The following is a 22,872-nucleotide window of genomic DNA, read 5'->3' as shown; positions in this document are numbered from 1 at the left end:
AAAAGAACGTATAAGGAAATGTAATATATGCTAAATTAATTAATTAATTAATTTGACTAAAGAAACCTTTGGAAAACCTTTTACTTTTTTGTGTGTAAAATGTGCAAAAAGTTTGTAAACATGTTATTTTATGTGAACATTCAGATGGAACAAGCCATTGTGGTCATTAAATGGTATTGTCCGTTGTTTCATACTCACTCACAATAGCATTGTTGCATCTGTCAAATGTCTCTGACAAACTTCCCATTTTTCTGCACTTCCCCCTTTTGATGCCATCATTAGTGTGAGTGTTCAACCTCTTTTAGAAAACAGACACAAATATTATATCAAGAAAAAACTTACCTTGTAACTCACAGGTAATAACCATAAAGGAAATGATGTCTGAGTGTGGCATCATTGAGAAGGAGGACAGGAAGAGTGTAGTGGACATCTATGTCAGTGCAGAAAGCTTGCGAGTGTATGACAATCCATGGGTGGAGGGCATGCCACCGAATGTACAAGGAGCAGTAGAAGCTCAGCATCCAGGTACGGACCGGACACACACGGACACCTTTTATTTTGTGTAAATTTGAATTTCTTTGTTTCATTGTCTGTGTGTTTCAGCAGCTTAGTATTGTATCCTCAAAGCAGGTATTTTTTAATGTTTTCTAAAATGCAGCTTCTATAAACAGACATCTCATGCCATTAAAATACTTTTAATAGATTGTAGTTTCTTACTAAATACTATTCTCATGTTTTGTTTTTAAGTGCCTCTCATCTGTGAAAACCCAAGAAAGAGGAAACATATCAGAACGTATTTGGTGTTTCTGGGTGTAGTCTGTCTTGTCCTCTTTGTTGCAATTATTTGCCTCGGAGTCCAAGGTGTGTTATACAAAGAGCACTTCCCAAAACACATAATATATCATATAAGGATGTTTAGTTGCTGATTTATTTCCCCCTTGCCTCAATAGTGAATAAAGAAAGAAACCAGGACATCTGTGGCAAGGGTGGCGCAGGAGGTAGGGGGGTGACTAGTCCGAAAGAGGAAGACCAGCCGTCCACCAAACCCAGATTTGGGACCAATAACTCTAACATCAGCCACAAAAAATATTAGTGCAAGGAGTTTTGTGGTTAGTAAAACATTGCTTATATTTTCCAAAGTTTTTATACTCACTATTTTTTTACCCAGTTAGTGTACACTTTACTGTGCAGTGAACATTTAATTCAGTGTTTTGCTTTTGATTAGTGTAAGAACTGAGCAAATCACTTTTCACTCTTTGTATGAATTATTCAAACTTCAGGATATTGATAGTCTGCTGTGAAATGTAAGAACTAATTTAAATGTATCTTCCTTCTGTCTATAGTACACAAGAAAGGATAACTGTAAAGAAAAAAAAAAGAGACTGGGAATGGGTTTATGGCACAATACTGACCACAACCCAGCTGGATCTGTTATTTAGGGATATTTAGGACAGTATGTCTTTTGTATAATATCATAGCCTGCATCAAAGGTCTGCAAATAGCATTTTTTGGTCTTTGCAACCACACCAGGGGTATTTTCTTAAAGTTGACTGAATAGTACTAATCAGTACAAAATTGGATTACTGCCTTAATAGTTTTTTTCTGTTTCTGCAGGTACCACTATGTCACAACATTTACCTCCACCAAAGTCTTTGTTCTCATATTAGTCACAGGAAGAAGATGGAAATCAAAGCAGTATGTCAAAATGTAACAAATTTACAGAAAGGTTTCCATGTTGTATTATTTTTCTAATTAATTGTGTTACCTGCATTTATTTTTGAAATAAAGATTTACAAGATATCCTTGCACTGGAGAGTTGGTCAAATGACTTGTCCATCCATCTTGTCTGCATCATACAAAATGTTTCTGCTTTGTCAAACACTGGTGCCTTTGATGGGGTCACTTGCTTAGTTTTCCCTAGTTCAGGATGGGGTATCCTTACCTTATCTGTGTAAGTGGCTGGATATATATACATTTTAAAAAAGGATTTTCCCTCTTGCATTTGTTGTTAAGTTGGGCCACTCTTGCAAACACAGTGTTAAGAATTGCACTTTGTAATACTTAAACATTGCTGTCTTTCGCTAAAACATCACATGATAAATTATATTTTTAAATGATATTGTAACGGCCCAGCAAGTGGGTTAGTGTGGGGGCGGATGCAATCTGCCCCTAGGGAATTATGGGTAAATGTGTCCTGAATAGTTCTGTGCTTTAATTGCTTAAATGTTAAATGATTATGTCACAGTTAGTGTTATTAGGTGTGTTCACATGTTTAGGTTTGTTATGTAAAGTGTATGTGTTAGCCGGCACCGTGAGGGAAGGTGATGGGTGTATGAATGGCCCTCACGGTGATCGGCTACTTGTGGGTGTGTTCAAAATAAAGCTCAGCTATCTCTGTTGTGAGAGGTAGCTGTAAAAAGGCAAGAGTTGTGTTGTGATTGCTTATGTCAAACAGGTTGAGGCACTTGGGGTCGTGCGGTGTATGGGGCGCAAGTGTTCTCCCTTCCGCCTGCCATTTTGAACTGTTAACGTTGACGTTAGCTTGCTAGCACCCAAGCTAACCGATTAGGTTAGCTAAGTCAGTTAGGGTTAGCCTTAGCTTTAGCTTGACCGCCTCCTACAGTTAGCTCCCATAAACCGTGGGTTGCTACATTGGTGTCAGAAGTGGGATTTATCGTCTAGTAGACGCCATAATGGAGCGAAGCATAGGCGAGTTAGAGCGTGCAGTCTTAGAGAGCAGCGTGCTGCTGGAGCACCTCAAGCTGGGGGCACGGCGAAAGGCTAGCGAGTCCCGACGGCACCAGTGTGGGCCGGTCTACACACTGCAACCCTGACCACGGGAGACGCGGACCGTTACCCATAACGCCAGTAAAGCTACCACGTTACAGTGGGCTGACTCCACTGGAACCTTACCTCGCCCAGGTCGAGTTGGCTGCCCTCCATGGGGGATGGAGCGGTGAGGAAACGGCTACTCACCTGGCCCTGGCCCTGGAAGGTCCTGCCTTGCAGGTGCTTGCTGACCTACTCCCAGAGGATCGTCGGGAGCTCCAAGCCATCACTGCCACTCTACAACGGCACTTCGGGCAGAGAACCTCCGTCGAGCAGAGCAGAGAGCAGCTAGCTGGCCGCTACAGACATGACGGAGAGAGCTTGGGGGCTTTCGCTGCTGATGTACAGCTCTACACCCAACGCGGCTACCCCACCTTTCCGGTTGCAGCCCGAGAGGAACTGAGCCTCCACTCCTTTCTGCGGGGGCTAGCACCAGAGCGACTTCGCCAACATGTCCGCCTGTCCACACCCCGCTCACTGGAAGAGGCCCGGAGAGAAGCCGAGCGTGCAGAGGAGGTGTCGGGGGCTGGTTCAGCACCGGGCCGATCCCCGTCCTGGCACAGGCCAGTCAGGGCAGCCAGCCGGGAAGCCGCCGGGGAGTGCCTAGAGGGAGAGGTAACCAGCCGGGCCCAGCCAGCTGTCACACGACGACGACTGAGTGACGATCGCTGCCACCGCTGTGGGGAACCAGGGCATTTCACCAGGGACTGCCTAGCTGCGAGCCCTCGCCCCAGAGCTGAGTCACTGACGGGAAACGGATACGGGATGAGGCAGTGAGGGACCCCTCATCGCGCTTCCAACCACTCCTCCAAATAGACTGCCCCACAGTGGGACGCTGTGGAGCCGCTATGGGGTTGTACATAGACTGTCATCGCAGGGCAGCTTTGCAGAGCGCTAGTGGATACAGGATCCACCATCTGCCTGTTGCGATGGGGGGTACTGCCGGGGACCGCTGGTCCTCTCCCCGCAGACTGGACTCCCACCATACCCCTCCGGTCAGGCCGGAGTGCTGTTGGAGAATCCCAGAGACGTCGCGGGAGCCGCACAGCCAGGGCCAGCGCACCCGAGCAGCCTCATCGAGACCATCGCTCTCCAGCCCAGGCCGGGCAGGAGGGGCAACGGAGATACCGCGGGAGCTGCACCACCAGGGCCAGCGCACCCCAGCAGCCTCATGGAGACCATCGCTCTCCAGCCCAGGCCGGGCAAGAGAGGCAACGGAGACGCCGCGGGAGCCGCACAACCAGGGCCAGCACACCCGAGCCGGCTCATCGAGACCATCGCTCTCCAGCCCAGGCCGGGCAGGAGGGGCATCAGAGACACCGTGGGAGCTGCACAGCCAGGGCCAGTGTACCCCAACAGCCACCCCCTCGTGCCTATGCTCCTCCCTCTGATGAGACTGCTGCCGCTGTTGCGGAGCTAGCGAAGCGGAGCGGTGGACACCTTGAAGCAGCGCAGCGGCAGCAGCTGAACAGGCTGCTGCAGGACTTTGTAGACATTTTTGCTGCCAGGGACGAGGACTGCACTAGGACGGGCCTGGACTCTGCAAAGCTGCCCTGCGATGACAGGACTTTGGACTTGCGTAGTGGATACTGGCAAGTAGAGCTGGCACCAGAGGCCCGCTCAAAGACTGCTTTCACCATCGGGCAAGGACTGTGGCAGTTTAAAGTAATGCCTTTTGGACTTTGCAATGCCCCTGCCACCTTTGAACGGTTGATGGAGCGTGTTCTTAAGGACATTCCACGGAGCCGCTGTGTTGTCTACCTGGACGACCTGCTGGTGCACGCCAAGGGCTTTGAGGACGCCATCAATAACCTTGCAGGCGTGTTCATGGCCATTCGTCAGGCTGGACTGCGGCTTAACCCAGCGAAATGCCACTTGCTGGCGAGAGAGACTCAGTTTCTGGGTCACGTGGTCAACGAGCATGGGGTGACCACGGACCGGGCCAGGCAGCCCGAGGGCCAGTTGGCAAGGTGGCTGGAGATCCTCCAGAGTATGACTTTGATATCCAGCACCGGCCAGGGCGACAGCATGGCAATGCTGATGCCCTCTCACGATGCCCCTGTCTTCTGGACAAGTGCCGCTACTGTCGCCGCCATGAGGAACGAGAGCTGGGGCCATCAACAGCTGCAGTCACCGCCGGGGAGGGAGAGCCGTTCAGCAGAGAACAGCTGCAGCAGCATCAGGAGATGGATCCGGTGCTGGCTGAGGTTCGGAGCTGGCTGGAGACTCAACAACGACCGGAATGGCCGGCCATTTCAGCCAGAGGGCCAGAGATCAAGCTGCTTCACTCACAGTGGGGCAGCCTGGAGCTCTGTGACGGTATCCTCTACCAGCGGTGGCGGGCACCATGTGGGGGGGCTGACCGCCTGCAACTCTTGGTCCCCAGTGCTCTTCGGGCGGAGGTACTCCGGTGGGTCCATGGATCTGCCGGGGCTGGCCACTTTGGAAACTCCAAGACGGTGCGCCGTTTGCGACAGCGTTTCTACTGGCCAGGCTGCCGTCAGGATGCGGAGCTTCACGTCCACTGCTGTGATGACTGTACAGCTCAAAAAGGACCCACCCAACGCTCCCGAGGGCCTCTGTAGCAGTACCTGGTCGGTGCGCCTATGGAGAGGGTCGGCGTGGATATCCTGGGCCCTTTTCCCACTACCGAGGCTGGCAATCGCTACATCCTGGTCGCAATGGACTACTTCACCAAGTGGCCTGAGGCATATGCAGTTCCGGACCAGACTTCCACCACAGCTGCCCAGCGACCGGTGGAGGACATGGTCTCCCGGTTTGGGGTACCGGAGGAACTGCACAGCGACCAGGGGCGGAACTTTGAGAGCTGGCTGTTTGCTGGGGTGTGCCAGCGGCTGAGGGTGAGAAAGACTCGGACCACACCACTCCACCCTCAGAGCGATGGACTGGTGGAGCGGTTTAATCGCACCCTCACAACTCAGCTTGCCATTCTAACCAGCCGGCATCAGAAGGACTGGGACCAGCACCTACCCCTGGTCCCGTGGGCTTACCGGACTGCTGTCCAGGAGTCCAGCCAATGTACCCCAGCCACACTGATGTTTGGGAGGGAGCTCCGGACACCAGTGGACTTGGTTTTTGGGCCACCCCCGGAGCCTGAAATTACGGGGGGCCCAGAGTTGGATTACCTCAGGCGGCTCAAGGAGCGCCTTAGTGTGGTCCATCAGCTGGCTCGGGAATCCCAAGGGGATGCTGGGGCCCGACAAAAGCGGGCATATGATGGACGGTGCCATGGACACCCTTTTTCAGTTGGGGACAATGTCTGGGTGTACTGCCCTGTGAGGAAGTGGGGGCTCTCGCCAAAACTCACCAGCCACTGGCAGGGGCCCGGAGAGATCCTGGACCGGATCTCTGAGGTGGTGTATCGGGTTCGCATGTCGGGAAGGGGGCGGAGGGTGGTGCTGCACAGGGATCGGCTGGCGCCATATCATCCTCTGGCTTCCGAATCCAGTGACAGAACCGGAGGAAAGTCTTTTGTCGGCCACTCCCAGTGCCAGCATGAACAATGGTGGAGTGGGCCGCTACAAAGACCGGCGCGTGCTTGACGTCTGCCGGGACAGTTAAGAGACTTTGTTGTGGGACTGAGTGACTGAGGGTTGTGGGACAGTTAAGAGACTTTGTTGTGGGACTGAGTGACTGAGGGTTGTGGGGACACTGAACCCTCTTGGGGGGGGGGCAGTGTAACGGCCCAGCAAGTGGGTTAGTGTGGGGGCGGATGCAATCTGCCCCGAGGGAATTATAGGTAAATGTGTTCTGAATAGTTCTGTGCTTTAATTGCTTAAATGTTAAATGATTACGTTACAGTTAGTATTATTAGGTGTGTTTAGGTTTGTTATGTAAAGTGTATGTGTTAGCCGGCACCGTGAGGGAAGGTGATGGGTGTATGAATGGCCCTCACGGTGATCGGCTACTTGTGGGTGTGTTCAAAATAAAGCTTAGCTATCTCTGTTGTGAGAGGTAGCTGTAAAAAGGCAAGAGTTGTGTTGTGATTGCTTATGTCAAACAGCTCGAGGCACTTGGGGTCGTGCGGTGTATGGGGCGCAAGTGTTCTCCCTTCCGCTTGCCATTTTGAACTGTTCGTTGACGTCAGCTTGCTAGCACCCAAGCTAGCCAATTAGGTTAGCTAAGTTATTATTAAAGCCTAAGCTTTAGCTTCACCGCCTCCTACAGTTAGCTCCCATAAACCGTGGGTTGCTACAATATATTGTATTTATCAATAATTTAGGGGCAGCAATGTTCCTCTTTAAAACACCCGAAGGATCAGTTTGTACAGCTGAAGGAATCTGCAGCTTGTGAGGCTGCTGATCAACTGTACTATACTCACAGGTGTTTCTATTATTTTGTTCTCCCCATTTATTTAAACAAGTGTTGGCTAAATAAGATAAACAGATCATTATACAATGCAACACACAACCACAGTATCAGAAATTACATATTCCAAAATGATCAATGATTGAACTAGTCAATGGAGCTTGCTACCATTACTTTCCATTAGTGAACACAGATATAGGAAGTAAATTAGTACCGCACAGGGTGCCTCAGCAGGACGCGCATTGATACTATGTTATCTGCATGTGATTACGTCACATCCGTCTGTCCAGACGGAATTTTGTTCTGCCGGCATTTTATCGTTATTTTCCGTGTGTCGCCTTTAGTACTCAGATTAGTGTCTTGTTTTATTGACCGGTTAATAGGCTTTATACGAAGTCTATTTTTTTCTACTGTAGTCTGCTTCGCAATGCCTGGATTCTCAGACAGAGATCGTGGCAGAGATAGAGGGTAAGTTAAGTGTCGCCTCTCGGTTTAGTAACGTTAGCTAAAACGAAAAGCTTAGCATACGGTTGCTAACGGTAACGACGTCATGGCTGAATTCTTAAAAGACAGGTGTCCACTATGTTAGTTTATGTCGCCAGTATATGTTGTGTAGCTATACTTCTGAATGAAAATACCAACATCCATTTGTTTTGTCAACCGAATCTGCTTTTAAGTATCTTTCGTGTTTTTCGATTCCCTGCCGATTAGATGTAAAATGGCAGCTAAAGACGGCCGTTGGTGGCCGAGCTGTTTTCACGGAAGCCCGGTTATTTGTTGTTTGGCACTGACGCAGTGGTGTTTTCCTTTTGCTGAATCAAATCTGAGACTGAGATTTGTGTCGCAGCAGACCAAATCATAATTACCGAGTCATTTCCAAATTAGAGGTTTAGTCTACGAGTATCTATTAGCGGTGTTGAAGGCAAAACTGAGTCCAATTTCATCGTGTAGTAATCTGACAGATTAATGTTGTGCAACTTTAACAGTGAATTTCTGCGTGTCAGTGTTATGGCAACGTTGAAATCGTAGAAGGGTGAATTTAGCACCGTGTGCTGGGGTTTGGTTTGTACCTGCTAAAACCTAACATAGTGAGAGATGTTACACAAAAAACGCCAGACATGGTCACTGTTTGTACAGCCATTGTTTTAAACTCAGGAAGCTTAATTCGCTGTTTATAGTCACAAATCCCAAAGAAACTATTTACGCATTTTCAACCCTTTACCTTCTTTGTAATTTGTCTCACAAGAGACAGATTTAAAATATAGAAGTCAAAAGTAAACTAGATTGGTAGGTTCTGAATTATTATTTTTTTTATATCTCTAGTCAAATTCCAAAAGCAATAAATCCCACCCCTGTCATAATGACCACAGTAGTAAATACCTCTTATCTTTTCTAATTCCACCCAACTTAGCTCAGGCTGTTGACATCTCTGTACATTATCAGAGTTATTTTTTTTAAACTGTTTTCACAGATTAAACAAATTGTGGACATAAAAATCAATGTTTTGCAAATGCAAATGTTTTTTGTGAATGGCTTTTTTTAATGTGGCATGCCCCTTCCTTCCTTTCTTTTTTTTTTTTTACATCAGGTATGGTGGGGGCCCCCCTCGTTTTGGTGGTGGTGGTGGAGGAGGCAATAGAGGTGGACCTCCAATTGGAAAGTTTGGCAACCCTGGTGAGAGGCTGCGAAAGAAGCACTGGAACCTTGACGAGCTTCCAAAGTTTCAAAAGAACTTTTACCAAGAACACCCAGATGTCACCCGCAGACCACTTGTAAGACCTGCTTTTAGAAGTCTTTCTTTTTTTTTTTAGGCTTTGATTGAATTGATCCATATATTAGATGTGTTCCAGCTCGTACTTAACAGGGTTTTCTCTGTTTGTGTGCCTGCTACTGTTTTACAGAGGTAATTTTTATTTCTTCTTTTAATTCCAGCAAGAGGTTGAACAGTACCGAAGAGGCAAAGAAGTTACAGTTAAAGGCAGAGATTGCCCCAAACCCATTGTAAAATTCAATGAAGCTGCATTTCCAAGTGAGTAGAGATCCATGCCCCGCAGCCAATTATTTTGTCTCCTCCTATATCTTGTTTTATTTTATGCTGTGTTGCTGTAAAAAAAAAAAAAAAAAAAAAAAAAATTCTAAGAATTACACTATCACTTCTTTTTATCTATCTATTTTTTTCAGGCTATGTTATGGATGTTATAGTAAAACAGAACTGGACTGAACCAACTCCAATTCAGTCTCAGGGGTGGCCAGTTGCCCTCAGTGGCAAAGACATGGTTGGCATTGCTCAAACTGGATCTGGGAAAACACTTGCAGTAAGTGACATAATTCCCAGTTAAGATTTTTTTTTTTCAAACCCTTTATACCGAATACCACATGAAATACCTTTGTCACTCACCACCGTTGCTGTTTTACCACATGCAAGTTAGATCATTTAATGTGTGCAGAGTATCTCTTTCTTCTTCATATACTAGGTTTTGCAGTAATCTACTGCAAATCATTATGCTTTTATGCTTTTGGAAAATTCTTTCGGCGTCGAAGCATTCACAGTGCATTTCCATTTTGGAAATGGTTTCTCTAGTTACTTCAGTGTCAGTGTACTGTAATTTAGTCTTTTTATATGCATTCAGGTGCTTTGATCTAGTTTTGCTAGTGTAGTTGAGGAAATCTGAGCGAACAGTTTTGTAAAACTCAGTTCAATTGTTGGACTTTTGTGTTCATTGCAATAGTTTGTTAAGAAAAGACTTCATTGATTTTCATTATCATAACACATACTGTAATAGTTCTAGCTGTGTCAAAGCCAGTGTTGATATGAAATGCAAGTGTTTCATTTTTACTTTTAAATTTGAAAAAATGTATTTTTAATTTATTTATTATCCTTCAATTTTGCTGTTTGGGATTATCTTTAACATAAATCTAAATGTTAATTACTTGGCAGACAGCTCTTGCTATTTGAAAACACTTTTATAATTTTATGCATTAAGAGTTACAGATAAATGTAGAGCTCAGTCGTCTTTATTGTATTTTCTGCTTATTGTTTTGCTCTTTTTTTATATATATATATTTTTAGTACCTTCTTCCTGCAATTGTGCACATTCAGCATCAGCCATTCTTAGAGCATGGAGATGGACCTATTGTAAGTAAACTTCCTATTGTATCACAGTTTGGTATTTGGTAATTTATCATTCCATTATCTCTAATTTAAGATATTGAATAGATGAGATATTAAATGTTCTATTGACACAATTAGATACTCTATGTCCAAAAGAAAAAATATGCTTAAGCTCTCAGTCACCTGCCAAATGATGCTGAGTGAGGCAGACTCATCAGTGCCACACTCAAAAATAAAATTAGAAACCAGCAGAAGTGCTGTTGGTTTTTTATATTGGGGTATCTGTTGGCTACAAGATGAAACAAAATTTCCAAGTAGTACCGTAATATTTTGGTGTCAGCTGGGTTTTGTGTTTTTACATAGGGCTGTTACATTGCTTATAATTGCAGCATGCCATGTCATAGTGCAAATAAAGTAAGCAATGCTCTACTAGTATAAATTGAGCATTTGTGGTCTTGGTCTACAGAAATTGTTCTTTCTTAAACATTGTGAAGTTATTTTGTTCTGTTATAAGGTTGTTATAAATCCCAAGTATATATGTGTTGTACATATTTCATTAGTGTGTTTATTTTAGAAATTCTGTGCATCTTTTTTTAGTGCTTAGTGCTGGCTCCAACCCGTGAGCTGGCTCAGCAGGTGCAACAAGTGGCTGCAGAATATGGCAGGGCCTCCCGTCTAAAGACCACTTGCATCTATGGTGGTGCACCAAAAGGACCTCAAATCAGGGACCTTGAGAGGGGTATGCTTACTTTGATATTCATTACTTTTACTACTATTATAAGTTTATTAGACATTTTTCTATTTACCACTACATTGTCTTTCAAAGAACTGCTGATAAACTTAAATGTTGTTTTACTGTTTTTGAAAACAATTTTGTTCGGTGTTGTACAGTTGTATACATGCTGCTTATGTGTGTTTTATTTTTTTTGTTTTTAATTTGAATTTTTAAAGGTGTTGAGATTTGCATCGCTACCCCAGGTCGTCTTATTGACTTCCTGGAGTGTGGAAAGACTAATTTGCGTCGTTGCACCTACCTGGTGTTGGATGAAGCTGACCGCATGCTGGACATGGGTTTTGAACCACAGATCCGCAAGATTGTTGAACAAATCCGGGTACGTTGTTATTTTATTTACTTTGGCAGACAGTTGACATTGAAATAATTTAAGTAAGTCAATTGTCACACTATCCACATTACCACTCTTAATGTACATTCTTATTTATAAAGCACTTAATGTGAGTGTTGAATTTATTTAGAATATAAGAATATAGTATATAATTTTCTCTTGTGGTTATCAGCCAGACCGTCAGACCTTGATGTGGAGTGCCACCTGGCCTAAAGAAGTTCGCCAGCTGGCTGAGGACTTCCTCAAGGACTACGTCCAGATCAACATTGGAGCTCTGCAGCTAAGTGCCAATCACAACATCCTGCAGATAGTTGATGTTTGCAATGACATGGAGAAGGAGGACAAGTAAGATTATTTCCAGATTTCTTTTCTGTATTAGCTGATGTAATGAAAGTTTTGTCTCAACCTTCTTCTCGCCTTGTTTCTGTCAGACTGATCCGTTTGCTGGAGGAAATCATGAGTGAAAAGGAAAACAAGACAATTATATTTGTGGAGACCAAAAGACGTTGTGATGAGCTCACTAGGAGGATGAGACGAGATGGGTAGGAATCTTCTCTTCTTTTCCTTCCAAGGGCAAATTTCCTTGCAAGAATTGTTCTGTTCATCTGTAAATCTATTATATTGGCTATGCTAAAACTAAACCTTTCCAGTTGTGGCTAATTGTTATTGTTGCATTAGAGAAGTGTGATGAATTTTCTTCCGCTAGCTGGACTGGCAAAGTTTGTAATGCTCAGTCTGTCTGTTACAGGTGGCCAGCAATGGGAATTCATGGGGACAAGAGTCAGCAGGAAAGGGATTGGGTCCTTAATGGTAATATTTAATAAAACTAACCACACTGCAAGTGTAAACATAACTGTCACATGCTGCCTTGTAATAAAGTCTAATGTCCTCTTCCTGCAGAATTCAGATATGGCAAGGCTCCAATCCTCATTGCCACAGATGTGGCCTCCCGTGGCTTAGGTGAGTATTCTACTGAGTAGCACCACTTTCTTATCAGTGTTACACTTATTTTAAAGAAAGTGGTTTTGCTTTCTTTAACGTTTCTATGCATTTTCTGAGTTTTTCTCACCTTAAGGTGGAGTCTTTGTGGCAGGCACTAGGCATGACAGTCCCAGGCCTCAAGAGGGAGAAGGATGACATATTGGAAATGCTCAACTGGCTTGCCACCCAGTGGGCCTAGAGAGGTGAAAGCTCTTGTGTGCCAGTGATCTTCAAAAGGCTGTGTGGCTAAGCCTTTGTCTCTGATATGTTGTTGAAATACACACACATCTGTTCTCTGTCCATGGATTTCACCTGACAGATGCCATCCAGCTGTTTCCAACTCAAACATAAAAAAGTTGCTTGATGCTGTGACTTTTGCCTTGCATGCTGTTGTGTTAGAGAGCGCTGTATTGCAAGTCACTTGTTTGAGATTTGGAACAATTGTTACCTTTCGGAGCTTGGATCACACAGCATGGGTGCTTGTGAGCCTGTCCAAGGTTGTCTCAGTTGTTTTCTTTTTCCGTCAAAGTGCTGGATTTCTTGAAATGGAGAGAGCAGTTTGAAATATTTTGTCTCTGAAAATTGATGAGACCTGGCACATGTGTTTAGGGGGTAGTGGGATCACCTAGTGAGAGGAGAAAGAGTGAGACAGCTCAAACCAAAGTTCCTCCCTCGCCTGCGTTTTATAGTCATGTCGAGACCTGCCAACGAGAGACATTTTCTCAAGTGAACACTGGCTTCTTGGAAGATCTTGCCTTGATGAGACTGATGGGGTTGGGGGGGAATTGTTCTTTGCTTGCTCTGGGGGTCCCACAGGGTTTAATGCCTGGGCCTTTTTTTACTTTTTTGACGGGGCCCCTGTTCAAATTAATACCTGGTCTATTTTGTCTTGGCAAGACGTGCAGTGCGGGCTTTAATATCATGCTTCTTTTGGGAGTGTACTGGGAAAAACGGACCTGCAAAAATGTACCAGTGAATGGTCCTATATTGGCACATGCGGAGGCCCCAGTGCATATCTTGGCCCAACTGCATAGAAGCTCCTGGATGTCACTTGACAATTTGTGGGGGATTTCGCTGCATTGGGAAAGGACTAGTGAATGCATACTCCTTTATGGTAAGACATAAATCCATGTTTTCTCCCTTGGTAACAAAGGGAGAGTGAATGTGTTAGGATCGTTTTGATTATGGTAAGCAATTGGAGTGTGCATCGTTTCTCTCTTCCCACAGTAGTATTCCCATGGAGTAGATATTTACGCAATATTATGTTGTTTTAACATATTTCCTCCACAGCCTAATTACCACTTTCTTCCTCCAGCCTTCAGAGTTGCTAACTTTTCCCTTTGATCTGGCTGTTGTGGTGTGCAAAATCCTGTGTGGCCTCCATGTTTTGTTTTGCCACACTGCAACACTTTCACAGATGTGGAGGATGTGAAATTTGTCATCAATTATGACTACCCTAACTCCTCTGAGGACTATATTCACCGCATTGGACGCACAGCCCGAAGTCAAAAAACGGGCACAGCCTACACCTTCTTCACCCCCAATAACATGAAACAAGCCAGTGACCTCATCTCTGTGCTCCGTGAGGCCAACCAGGCCATTAACCCCAAGCTCATCCAGATGGCAGAGGACAGAGGAGGTAAAATTGGTTTACAGTAATTAGCATATGACCCTTAACAAAAATATGGTCTAGTAGATGGGTTTTCATTCTTAGGCCCTACTTCGTTACCAACACGTCAAGCAGTTTGGTTGATTGTATTTATTGAAGTCACTTATTTGTATTGTACGTTTTCTATAAATCCTATTCTCTAGATGGTTTGATGAAATGATAAAATCTTTTACTTGCAGTGTCTCAAAGGCTTCTTTCAGAGATGCACCTTGCCCCAAAAGGAAATTGCAGTTTTACAGTTGGTCACATGTTTGAACGAGTCCAAAGGACTTAGTTATGTCCTTTGGACATTGTGTCCAAAGGACATAACTAAGTTGGACCTTACACCAAAGTCCAAATTAACTCATTACTCGATATCTGTTTAATTTGTGCCAAATAAATTGGTTGACAGAATACATTATATTTAATAAATTGTGAAACAGCTGAGTGAACTAATCAGAAAAATTACTAACCATTGGTCATTCCCACATTAAGGCTTCAGCATTAAAATTAAGTTTTAAAATCACATCTGAATAAAACAATGACAAATTACTAATCATCCTTTTAGAATTTCTGCATAAATTAGTAAAAACATACACCCTTTTTGATAAAGCAAGCATAGTCCATTGCTGAAAATGGCTTTTTTTTTTATCATCTCTCTCTTGTTGCCATGTTGTTGTGGAATCTGTATTGCAAGTCTGAACCTACTTTTCTTCCTGTGCTTTTTTCTCTCTTCATCTCATCCAGGTCGAGGAAGGGGGGGGAGAGGTGGCTACAAGGATGACCGCCGGGATAGGTATTCCGGGGGTGGGAGGAGCACCTTTGGTGGTAGTAGCTATAGGGACAGGGACAATGATAGAGGGTTTGGCAATGGGCCAAAGAGTGCCTATGGTGGCAGTAAGGCCCAAAATGGTGGAAGCTATGGTGGCAACAGTGGTAGCTCTAGTGGTAGCTATGGTAACAATAATTATAGCAATAGCAATGGACAGGGTAATTTTGGTGCTCCAGCAAACCAGGTGGGTGGCTTTGGTAACCAAAGCTTCCAGGGACCCCCTCAGTTTGGGGCTATGCAGAGGGCTAACCAGAATGGCATGAATCACCCACCATTCCCCTTTAACTCTCAACCCCCTCCACCACAGGCCCAACAGCCACCACCCCCACCACCAATGGTGCCCTACCCTATGCCACCACCCTTTCCACAGTAGCTATGATATAGATACAATATATGGAACCAACGTGATTTTTGTTTAGTCTTGAAATCTGACATTATTATTATTATTATTATTATTATTATTATTATCCTTTGTACTGTTTAACTTTGTTTTGCTTACAGCAGGGTTGGAAGTACTCAGTAAACCCCAACATTAAATGGAGTCATTGACAAGTCTCCTATAGTGCAACTATGATTACTGCACTTTTCCTTGACTGTTTTTTTGTTACATTCCTCAGTAATTTATTTTTACTAGGTAATGCAGTGTTTTCAGTTTGTGATATGTTCAAAGTGATGTTAATGAAGATCATTTAAAAAGGGTGTGTTGGCCCTTTTAAATAAAAATAAGAAAATCCAAAACTTGTGTGTGTGTGTGTGTGTGTAGTTTGGACATATTATTAGAACTCGTTGTTTTGACTTGGATCAGAACCACCACATTAATAAGCCAAAGTCAGGGGCTTTAGCACAAAACACATTTTCAACATTACTATTGAGTTTACAAAGAAATAGCTTCCTAGACGCCCACCTTGAATTTTACTTACATTTCCTGTTGGAAAAAAAACACTATCATAGCTTGACAAAAAGTTTGCAGTGGGCCATGATCCGCAAACAGTAGACTTTAGATTACTGAAACAAAGTCTTATAAACTGATTAGTCAAATTTGAGGTGTTTGCGTCCAGGTGAAGAACATACTTCATATGCATTAAAAGGTAACGGATAACTGCCTAACTGAAGCATGGAGGTTAAAATGTAATGGTGTGGGGATGCTTTGGCAATGAAAGAGTGGACAAGCTGCATTATATGTTGCATTCATTATCAGAATAGACATCACTCTATACTTACATTAAGACATGCCATTCTCTCTGGGGATTGACTGCTTGGGGATAACTTAATTTTGGGATCCTTGAGAACGTCTGCAGAAGGCCTGGGAGGAAATCACACCTGAATATATGCAAAGCACTATAATTAAAATGGCACGGATTTGTCAGGCAGTTATTGCTGCAAAGGGATATTTATTTATTTTTAATGAAAGTTAATTTTAACTTGCAAATTGTATTTGACTATTATTCTGTGCTTAAATTTGCTTAAAAACGAATTGTTCACTCTTTGTGTTTTATGAACCATTAACAACTATTTAATTGAATACAACTAACAAAACAACAGAAATACAAAAGTGTCTAGTTTTTCGAACTTTGTGTTTGTGTAGACGTTCTTGTAGTAACATCTGGTGTACAATTAAAGTGGTTATGATGATGATGGTCAGAAACGTGGATGTAAAATGTGGTAAATCTATTGAGGAAAAAATAACCGAATTAATAAAACAGGACTCAAATGAAGTATAGCTAAATCATTTAAAACTGTTTTTAGGAAAACAAATTTGAATTAATGCAGTGTAAGCCGGATGTAAAAGTACAACTTCCGGAATAAATATCACGTGTTTCCATAGACTTTATCCATGTGTGTTTTAGAAGTCTTCCATTGGTTAATGACATTAAATTTTAAGACAGCCTCGTAGTGGGGGAGGAAAACTTTTAGGCAAGTCTTTTACCGACAGGAGCTACAACCTGCGGTATGTTGCTGTTAGCTTACCTAGCTAATATATGCTAAAGTCAACATAAGTTACTGAAGCAAAAAGTGTCGAGTTTCCACTGAACAGCTATTTTTGAGTTAAACTACCAATTTTCTTTTAAATTACTTTACTTATAAAAACAACTTTAGGTGATATTTTATTTAACATTTAATTGCTTATTTTTAAATTGGCATATATAGTTTATATGCTAAGCTAAGCTTTATGAGAATTCAACGCTACAATAGACGATCTTTGGACATTTGGACCAGACAGTCACTCCTTTCAATTTTCTCATAATGTTAACTCATTGTATCAGAAACGTCTTGTCAATGCACTCGTGCATGTTAAAAACATCACAGTGCAGAAAAGCACTTGCTCTGCAACACATCAGAGGACGCTGCAGCACATCACCGATTAAGGATACAGATCAGGTCAGAACATTGTTGCAGCTTTGTGTGGAGAGATACTATATTTCAGCCGGTCAGGCGAACGCAGAGCTTTTTCAGCGTGGGATGAGCTGCAGCTATGGACCTCTTGGCATGGAGCTGAGGAGAAACGTGCTGGAGCAGTGGTGGCACTCTGTGACCAGGTCCAGAGCTCAGGTGTTCGGGGTTAACACGCTGAGCAGCTGCAAGGACAGAGAAACAGATGCACAAAGACAGTTGAAGATTGTTGAATGTGAACAAATAAAACAAATACTTGAACAGAAGGAGGTCAGCAATGAGCAGCTTATTCAGAAAGTAAAATTGTTCCTTCAGATGTCTCCTTTCCTGAGAACGGACTTACTTCAAGGTAAACCTCCGCACAACATCCTCCACAAAATTCTACTGTTTTCGCATTGGCATGGTACTAATTCTACTTGTGTTTATATACTATACATTGTATAGCAAGCTTGACTATCCCTGACATTAGAAACCACTACATTGCGAAAGTAACTACCTTGAACAACTCATTATATCCTATGCTGGAACAGACACTGGAAGTTTTAGAGGACCATTTTGGCTTTGATTGAGATTCACCAATCCATCAATCAAATATTATGTTTAGTTTTAGGACTTTAGCAGCTCGCAACAGATTTGAGATCTTCATGCATCCTCAAAGGACATCCCACATGAAACCTTAACCCATGGTAATACAATCTAAAAAAACAAAACAAATATAAAATGATATTCATATTTAAAACACTGTTTGGAACCAAGTATGTACTAGTGAATATTTCTGCATGACTGTCTCACTTATGGGAACAATAACAAAGATACAAATGCTTAACCTGTTACACCTGCCACCCCAGCTATCCTCATTATAGTACAAAGTTTGATGAGGTAAATAAAACAGCTACTAAGTCTGTCATTCAAACTTTAGTCCAAGGTATGGGTGACTGAAACTCTTTTTGATGGCCTCCAAGTGCTGAACTCTGGTTTTTCCTCAGGTGCCATGGAGCAATTTGTCCCGTCGCTGGAGCTGATCAACAGGAAGCTGCCTTTTGGCCTAGCTGAGACTGGCCTGTGTTTTCAGCCCTCAGATGGCTCTGGTTGGTGAGGCTTCATCTTCTGTCTGTCATTTCTCTTTCTCTGTCACTGAGTGAAACTTAATTCTTACCTACCAGACATTCTCCTGAAGAAAAATATTTGTTGTTGTTGTTGTGTACTGTTTTTATTTAACCATTAGCATTTGTTGGCATTAGTGCATACCACATAACCGCATGATCCAAGTGTGTTTCCTGCCAATGGGACCTTTATGGCATGTCATGCATTAATTTTTCCTTGTTTCCTGCGCCTTTTTAAATGTCTGACTTTCAACTAAAAATAAAAAGCCGAAATTGTTGCCTTCAACGCATCTATATAAGAAATGTACTATTTAGATAGTTTACAAATAAAAGAATGTGTAGTATCTACTGTAATTCTAACATTATGGGTCTTTTTCTCCCAGCCCTGCTGAAGTGACCCAGACATCTCTGGTGTGGTTCTGTTCTCCTCGCACCTCTTCTCAGTGGCTGGATCACTGGACAAGACAGAGGCTGAAATGGTGGAGAAAAGTGGGTATTAGCCACAGCCACATTATACAAAGCATATTGTTAGCTTATGCTAGAGAAGTAGAAATGCTGAAATAAAAGTCTGCTGTGTGTAATTAGGAAGGCAAAGTAAATTTAGCTGAAAATAAACAAATTCTTATATGTATTCTAAAAGATTATATTAGCAAACTGACTCCTCCTGTGCAAAGGTTAGGCTTTTTAATAATAAAAGCCATAAATACTTGGTGCACACAGACTCTCCACAAATTTATTTAGGAACACAAAATTGACTCCAATCTAAATATTGACTTATACATGCAGATAAAAGTTACTGATATCTGATGGATTTCTACTAAGGAAAGGTTTTGTTGTCTGTGAAGGTCCAGTCACAAGCAATATGGCTTTTCACAGGAAATGTTTCACTGCTGTCATCGTGTCTAGCATCAGTCACAAACATACAGATTATGGAACAGTGGCAAACAGCATGTAGAAAGATCTGTTGTGGTTCTTGATACTATTATAAAACACTGATCAGGCATAACATTATGACCAACTGTGCATTTTAATGCAATCCATAAAGTGGCTCCGCCATAAATTGAACTTTGACAAGGTTTTATTTTCTCAGTTTTTAGATATAAACTTTCAGAAAGGTGATAATTCTGTGCTTATTGGGGTCAAAGTGGGTAGTGAAGTTGTGGCATGCATTACTAGAAGAGGTGATTTATCATTAAATGAGGAGAATTCAATGGCATGAGCCCCATTTTCTGAGGCTCAAGGTCATTGATAAGCATTGGTTGATGCAGCTGGTTGTTGGTTGCACAGTGCATTTTTTGACTAGACTACATCACAATTACAAACTAGTTAGAAAATCGTGTCAACTCGCATCTTCCATTTTTTCTCGTTTTTGTAATCTTCTCGTCCAGTTTGCTCTGTCTCCATCCGACTTCAGCAGCAGTGATGTCTCAGAGGAGGAGCTGATAGAGACAGCATCCCGTGGTGTGAAGATCATCTATAACTTCCCGTGGGGACAGGAGACATTGGAGATGCTGTGGAGCCGAGGTGACACAGAGCTGCTGCAGATGCACAAAGGAGCCCGTTCGAAGCTACAAGTCAGTCTGTTGTTTCATTTACATTTACATTTAGTCATTTACATTTAGTCATTTAGCAGACGCTTTTATCCAAAGCGACTTACAAGTGAGGTACAAGGCAGCAAAAATTTAAGTCAAGGAGAAAACATTAAAGTAAAGTCCTATCAGAGCGCATTTAGTGTGCGAATGTGGGTGTTACAGATCCTGCTCCTAAGTAGGGTTTAGTAAACTGAGTTGTATAAATAAAGCTCAACCTGATTTCATTTTTGTATGTAACTTCCATTATGAAAAAAAACTGTTTATTAGAAAGACAGGCTGTTGTTCTTCCGTGTAATAAAATGCAGTGTTTGGTCTTTTTCTAAATATGTGTCAGTGTCGAGATGGGCGCAGGTCAGTTCCACATGTTGTTTCTATAACCGGGAACATGGACCGGGGTTTAATGGCATTCCTGTCCAACTCACTCCAACAACTGAAGAGAGAGGATGGCAAGCAGAGGCTAAAGCAGAGAAAGGTGATGATGCATGACAGCTAAACCATGTTTTAAAACAAACCACATTAGCAGGCAGATCCCGGCTTGGTTTGTTCTTAAAGCTCATTATTTGGTAGTTTCTCTTTTATTTATTTTTTTCTGTCATTGAGGTTTAGTTTCTATGTTGTTTTTAGGTTCTGAAGTTACATCCAGTGTTGACACCTGTCAAAGTGGCTTTAGACATTGGCAGGGGAGCCACTATGGAATTGAGACAGGTAAAAAAAGCATCAAATATTTAAATATTTGTTTTAATCAAGATTAAATATATTTAAATACTTATGTAAAGAGTGATTCAGGGGCTGATGGAAAAAATGTTTTGGTGTGATATTTACTTGTTTGTTGTGTGCCTAATCTAACTAGAAAATTTACTAATTGTGTAGGTTTGTGAAGGGCTGCTGCAGGAATTAATGGAGGAAAAGATCTCTGTGTGGCCTGGGTATCTTGAAACTGTCTCAACATCAATGGAGCAGCTCCAATCCAAGTAAAGTACTATTCACTGCAAAATTGCACATTAGTAACAAATAAGTGTTTCTCTTTCTGTGGACTAATGGTTGAGTCTGTGTTCATGCATTGCAGGTATGATGAGATGGGAGTACTTTTCACTGTGGTGATTAGTGAAAACACATTGGAGAGTGGCCTCCTTCAGGTCCGTAGCAGAGACACCACCATCAAAGAGACCATGCACATATCTGAGATTAAGAACTTTCTCTCGAGATACATTGCTGCTGCTGCAAACATCTGAGTGAACCTGTTTGTGTAATTAGAAGGACAACCTGTGTTTTATGCTGCACTTTTTACCACAACTCTGTAAAATACGGGGATTGGCAACATGCACAGTGTACCCTGTTGCTCAGAGGTTACTGCATGTGCACACATTTGTTCGTTTTGGGTATGAAACATGTAATCTAACTTGTCCAGCTTTCCTCTTGGTTTATCCAAAGCAATGAAGTGGACTGCTCTTGTCACAGTCTGCTTAATTGTTATGACAAGGGAGGAGGAATGCAATGAAGTGCGAGTTTTAATCAAATTTTTGAAATTAATATATACAGACTGTCTTTTAAAATTCTTTATTTATTAGGATGGTCTCTGTCCTTTATTTTTCCTGCCTATACAGTTATTTGAGGACAGTGTAGATGTTCAAACATCATTCGTAACCCCAGGACAATATGAAACAGTCTCACCTGCGTTTTAAAGCTGTTCATTACATTACATCTTCATCATATTTGACATATACTTTTAAACTCTATAGACCTGGGCTTTGAGCTGGGTGGGAGGATTGTAAAATACACATTGCTTATGTCAGAGCTGAACCAAAGAAAACACCAGAGTTATTTCTCATAAATACCTGGGGGTTGTTTTGCCACTTTAGGATGCTGCTGTCTTCACTGATTTGCTGCTGAGCTACTGTTTTATTGCAGTAGTTGGTATACTTCACTTTTAATAATCGTAAGGAAAGCGCTTAAAGTAACTAGAATGGGCATTTCCTGCAGAAAATGCGTGTGATTGCTGAAAGCCAGCCGCCGCAGCCGCTGCAGCCATCGCCGAATCTGCAGCTCTGAACGTCGTAGAAGCGACAGGCAACACTGTAGCATGTGTAGTCTTTTAAAATATTGAACAACTTGTGAAAGCACATGAAACAATGAAGAAGTTTTCAATTGCTATTCACCAACTCTCCAGCAGATGGCAGCCTGTCCAAAGGAATCAACTGTTGCCATCTTGCCCTCTCGCCACTAAAAGTTCTGAGGATAAAATACAAAAAAAAAAAAAAACACCCACAATAGTTCCCCCCAGTGGAGAAACGTTTAACTCGCGTGTTTAGAGCAGTGTCCTGCACATATTTGTAAAGTTCCATTCAAGTCAGTCATTGCATTAGCTTAAAAAACAGAGATCGAAACAGTTGCAGTACCGCGAACGGCCGCCAGGCGCACGTGGTAGTACTAAAGGCCCTGTACAACATAGAAATGAATCAGAAAAAAAAAAATTTTTAGGAGTTAAAACACGAGTTAAATAACTGACCACACGGTGGCGCTAGAGAGCCCATACTGTAACATGTGAAGCATTTCATTGTTGGGCAGCTTTCCTGAAAGTTTCATAACAATATCACGTATAGTTTCCGAGATATAGCCGTGTTAAGATTGCTCTCATAGACGGCAATGCAAAAAAGAAATCATACAAATATTCATAATAATTATTGTACATCAGCTGTCAGCCCACAGAGTAATACATCTACTCTCCTAACTGTACTTAACATATTACAGTTGGAACCATGGTTCTAGCTGTAAGCGTGTAGGAGTAGTAGCATGTCAAAACAAGTAACATAAACATGCTGATATCTGACCACACGGTGGCGCTATAGAGCCCACGCTGTAACATGTGAAGCACTTCACCGTGGGACAGTACTAGACAAAGCAGCATCATGCTACCATGTGTAGTTTTTGAGA

General features: G+C 42.7%; 2 protein-coding genes and 1 long non-coding RNA gene across 3 annotated transcripts; all 3 read left to right on the top strand.

The window, feature by feature from the left end:
* Window positions 1-276: 276 nt before the first annotated feature.
* Window positions 277-2,447, top strand: LOC137123915 (uncharacterized). The gene is made up of 4 exons (XR_010913890.1): window positions 277-525; window positions 748-861; window positions 951-1,109; window positions 1,615-2,447. It is a non-coding gene; the product is annotated as an uncharacterized lncRNA (long non-coding RNA).
* A 4,991-nt stretch (window positions 2,448-7,438) lies between these two features.
* Window positions 7,439-15,593, top strand: LOC137123682 (probable ATP-dependent RNA helicase DDX5). Its single transcript, XM_067497784.1, has 13 exons — window positions 7,439-7,626; window positions 8,747-8,930; window positions 9,091-9,187; window positions 9,340-9,473; window positions 10,229-10,294; window positions 10,868-11,009; window positions 11,222-11,382; window positions 11,567-11,739; window positions 11,826-11,936; window positions 12,143-12,204; window positions 12,295-12,354; window positions 13,793-14,014; window positions 14,771-15,593. Exons 1-13 carry the CDS (start codon window positions 7,586-7,588, stop codon window positions 15,226-15,228), a joined length of 1,911 nt encoding a protein of 636 aa, XP_067353885.1. The 5' UTR covers window positions 7,439-7,585; the 3' UTR covers window positions 15,229-15,593.
* A 1,080-nt stretch (window positions 15,594-16,673) lies between these two features.
* On the top strand, window positions 16,674-21,508 carry polg2 (polymerase (DNA directed), gamma 2, accessory subunit). The gene is made up of 8 exons (XM_067498062.1): window positions 16,674-17,595; window positions 18,233-18,338; window positions 18,733-18,838; window positions 19,738-19,923; window positions 20,276-20,413; window positions 20,566-20,646; window positions 20,812-20,912; window positions 21,008-21,508. The coding sequence occupies exons 1-8, from the start codon at window positions 17,100-17,102 to the stop codon at window positions 21,171-21,173; spliced, it is 1,380 nt and encodes a 459-aa protein (XP_067354163.1). The 5' UTR covers window positions 16,674-17,099; the 3' UTR covers window positions 21,174-21,508.
* The last annotated feature ends 1,364 nt before the right edge of the window (window positions 21,509-22,872 follow it).

This window comes from Channa argus, chromosome 3 (assembly GCF_033026475.1).
Source record: "Channa argus isolate prfri chromosome 3, Channa argus male v1.0, whole genome shotgun sequence".
NCBI classification, from domain to species: Eukaryota; Metazoa; Chordata; class Actinopteri; order Anabantiformes; family Channidae; genus Channa; species Channa argus.
Note: the sequence above shows the minus strand (reverse complement) of the source record. Positions and strands in the feature narration are given on the sequence as shown.

Coding starts and splice junctions, on each gene's coding strand:
- LOC137123682 (XM_067497784.1), top strand. CDS start 7,586: ATGCCTGGATTCTCAGACAGAGATCGTGGCAGAGATAGAGG. Junction 11,010..11,221: donor AATCAGGGACCTTGAGAGGG/GTATGCTTACTT, acceptor GAATTTTTAAAG/GTGTTGAGATTTGCATCGCT. Junction 11,937..12,142: donor AGGAGGATGAGACGAGATGG/GTAGGAATCTTC, acceptor TGTCTGTTACAG/GTGGCCAGCAATGGGAATTC.
- polg2 (XM_067498062.1), top strand. CDS start 17,100: ATGTTAACTCATTGTATCAGAAACGTCTTGTCAATGCACTCGTGCATG. Junction 18,339..18,732: donor CCCTCAGATGGCTCTGGTTG/GTGAGGCTTCAT, acceptor TTTTTCTCCCAG/CCCTGCTGAAGTGACCCAGA. Junction 20,414..20,565: donor AGAGGCTAAAGCAGAGAAAG/GTGATGATGCAT, acceptor TGTTGTTTTTAG/GTTCTGAAGTTACATCCAGT.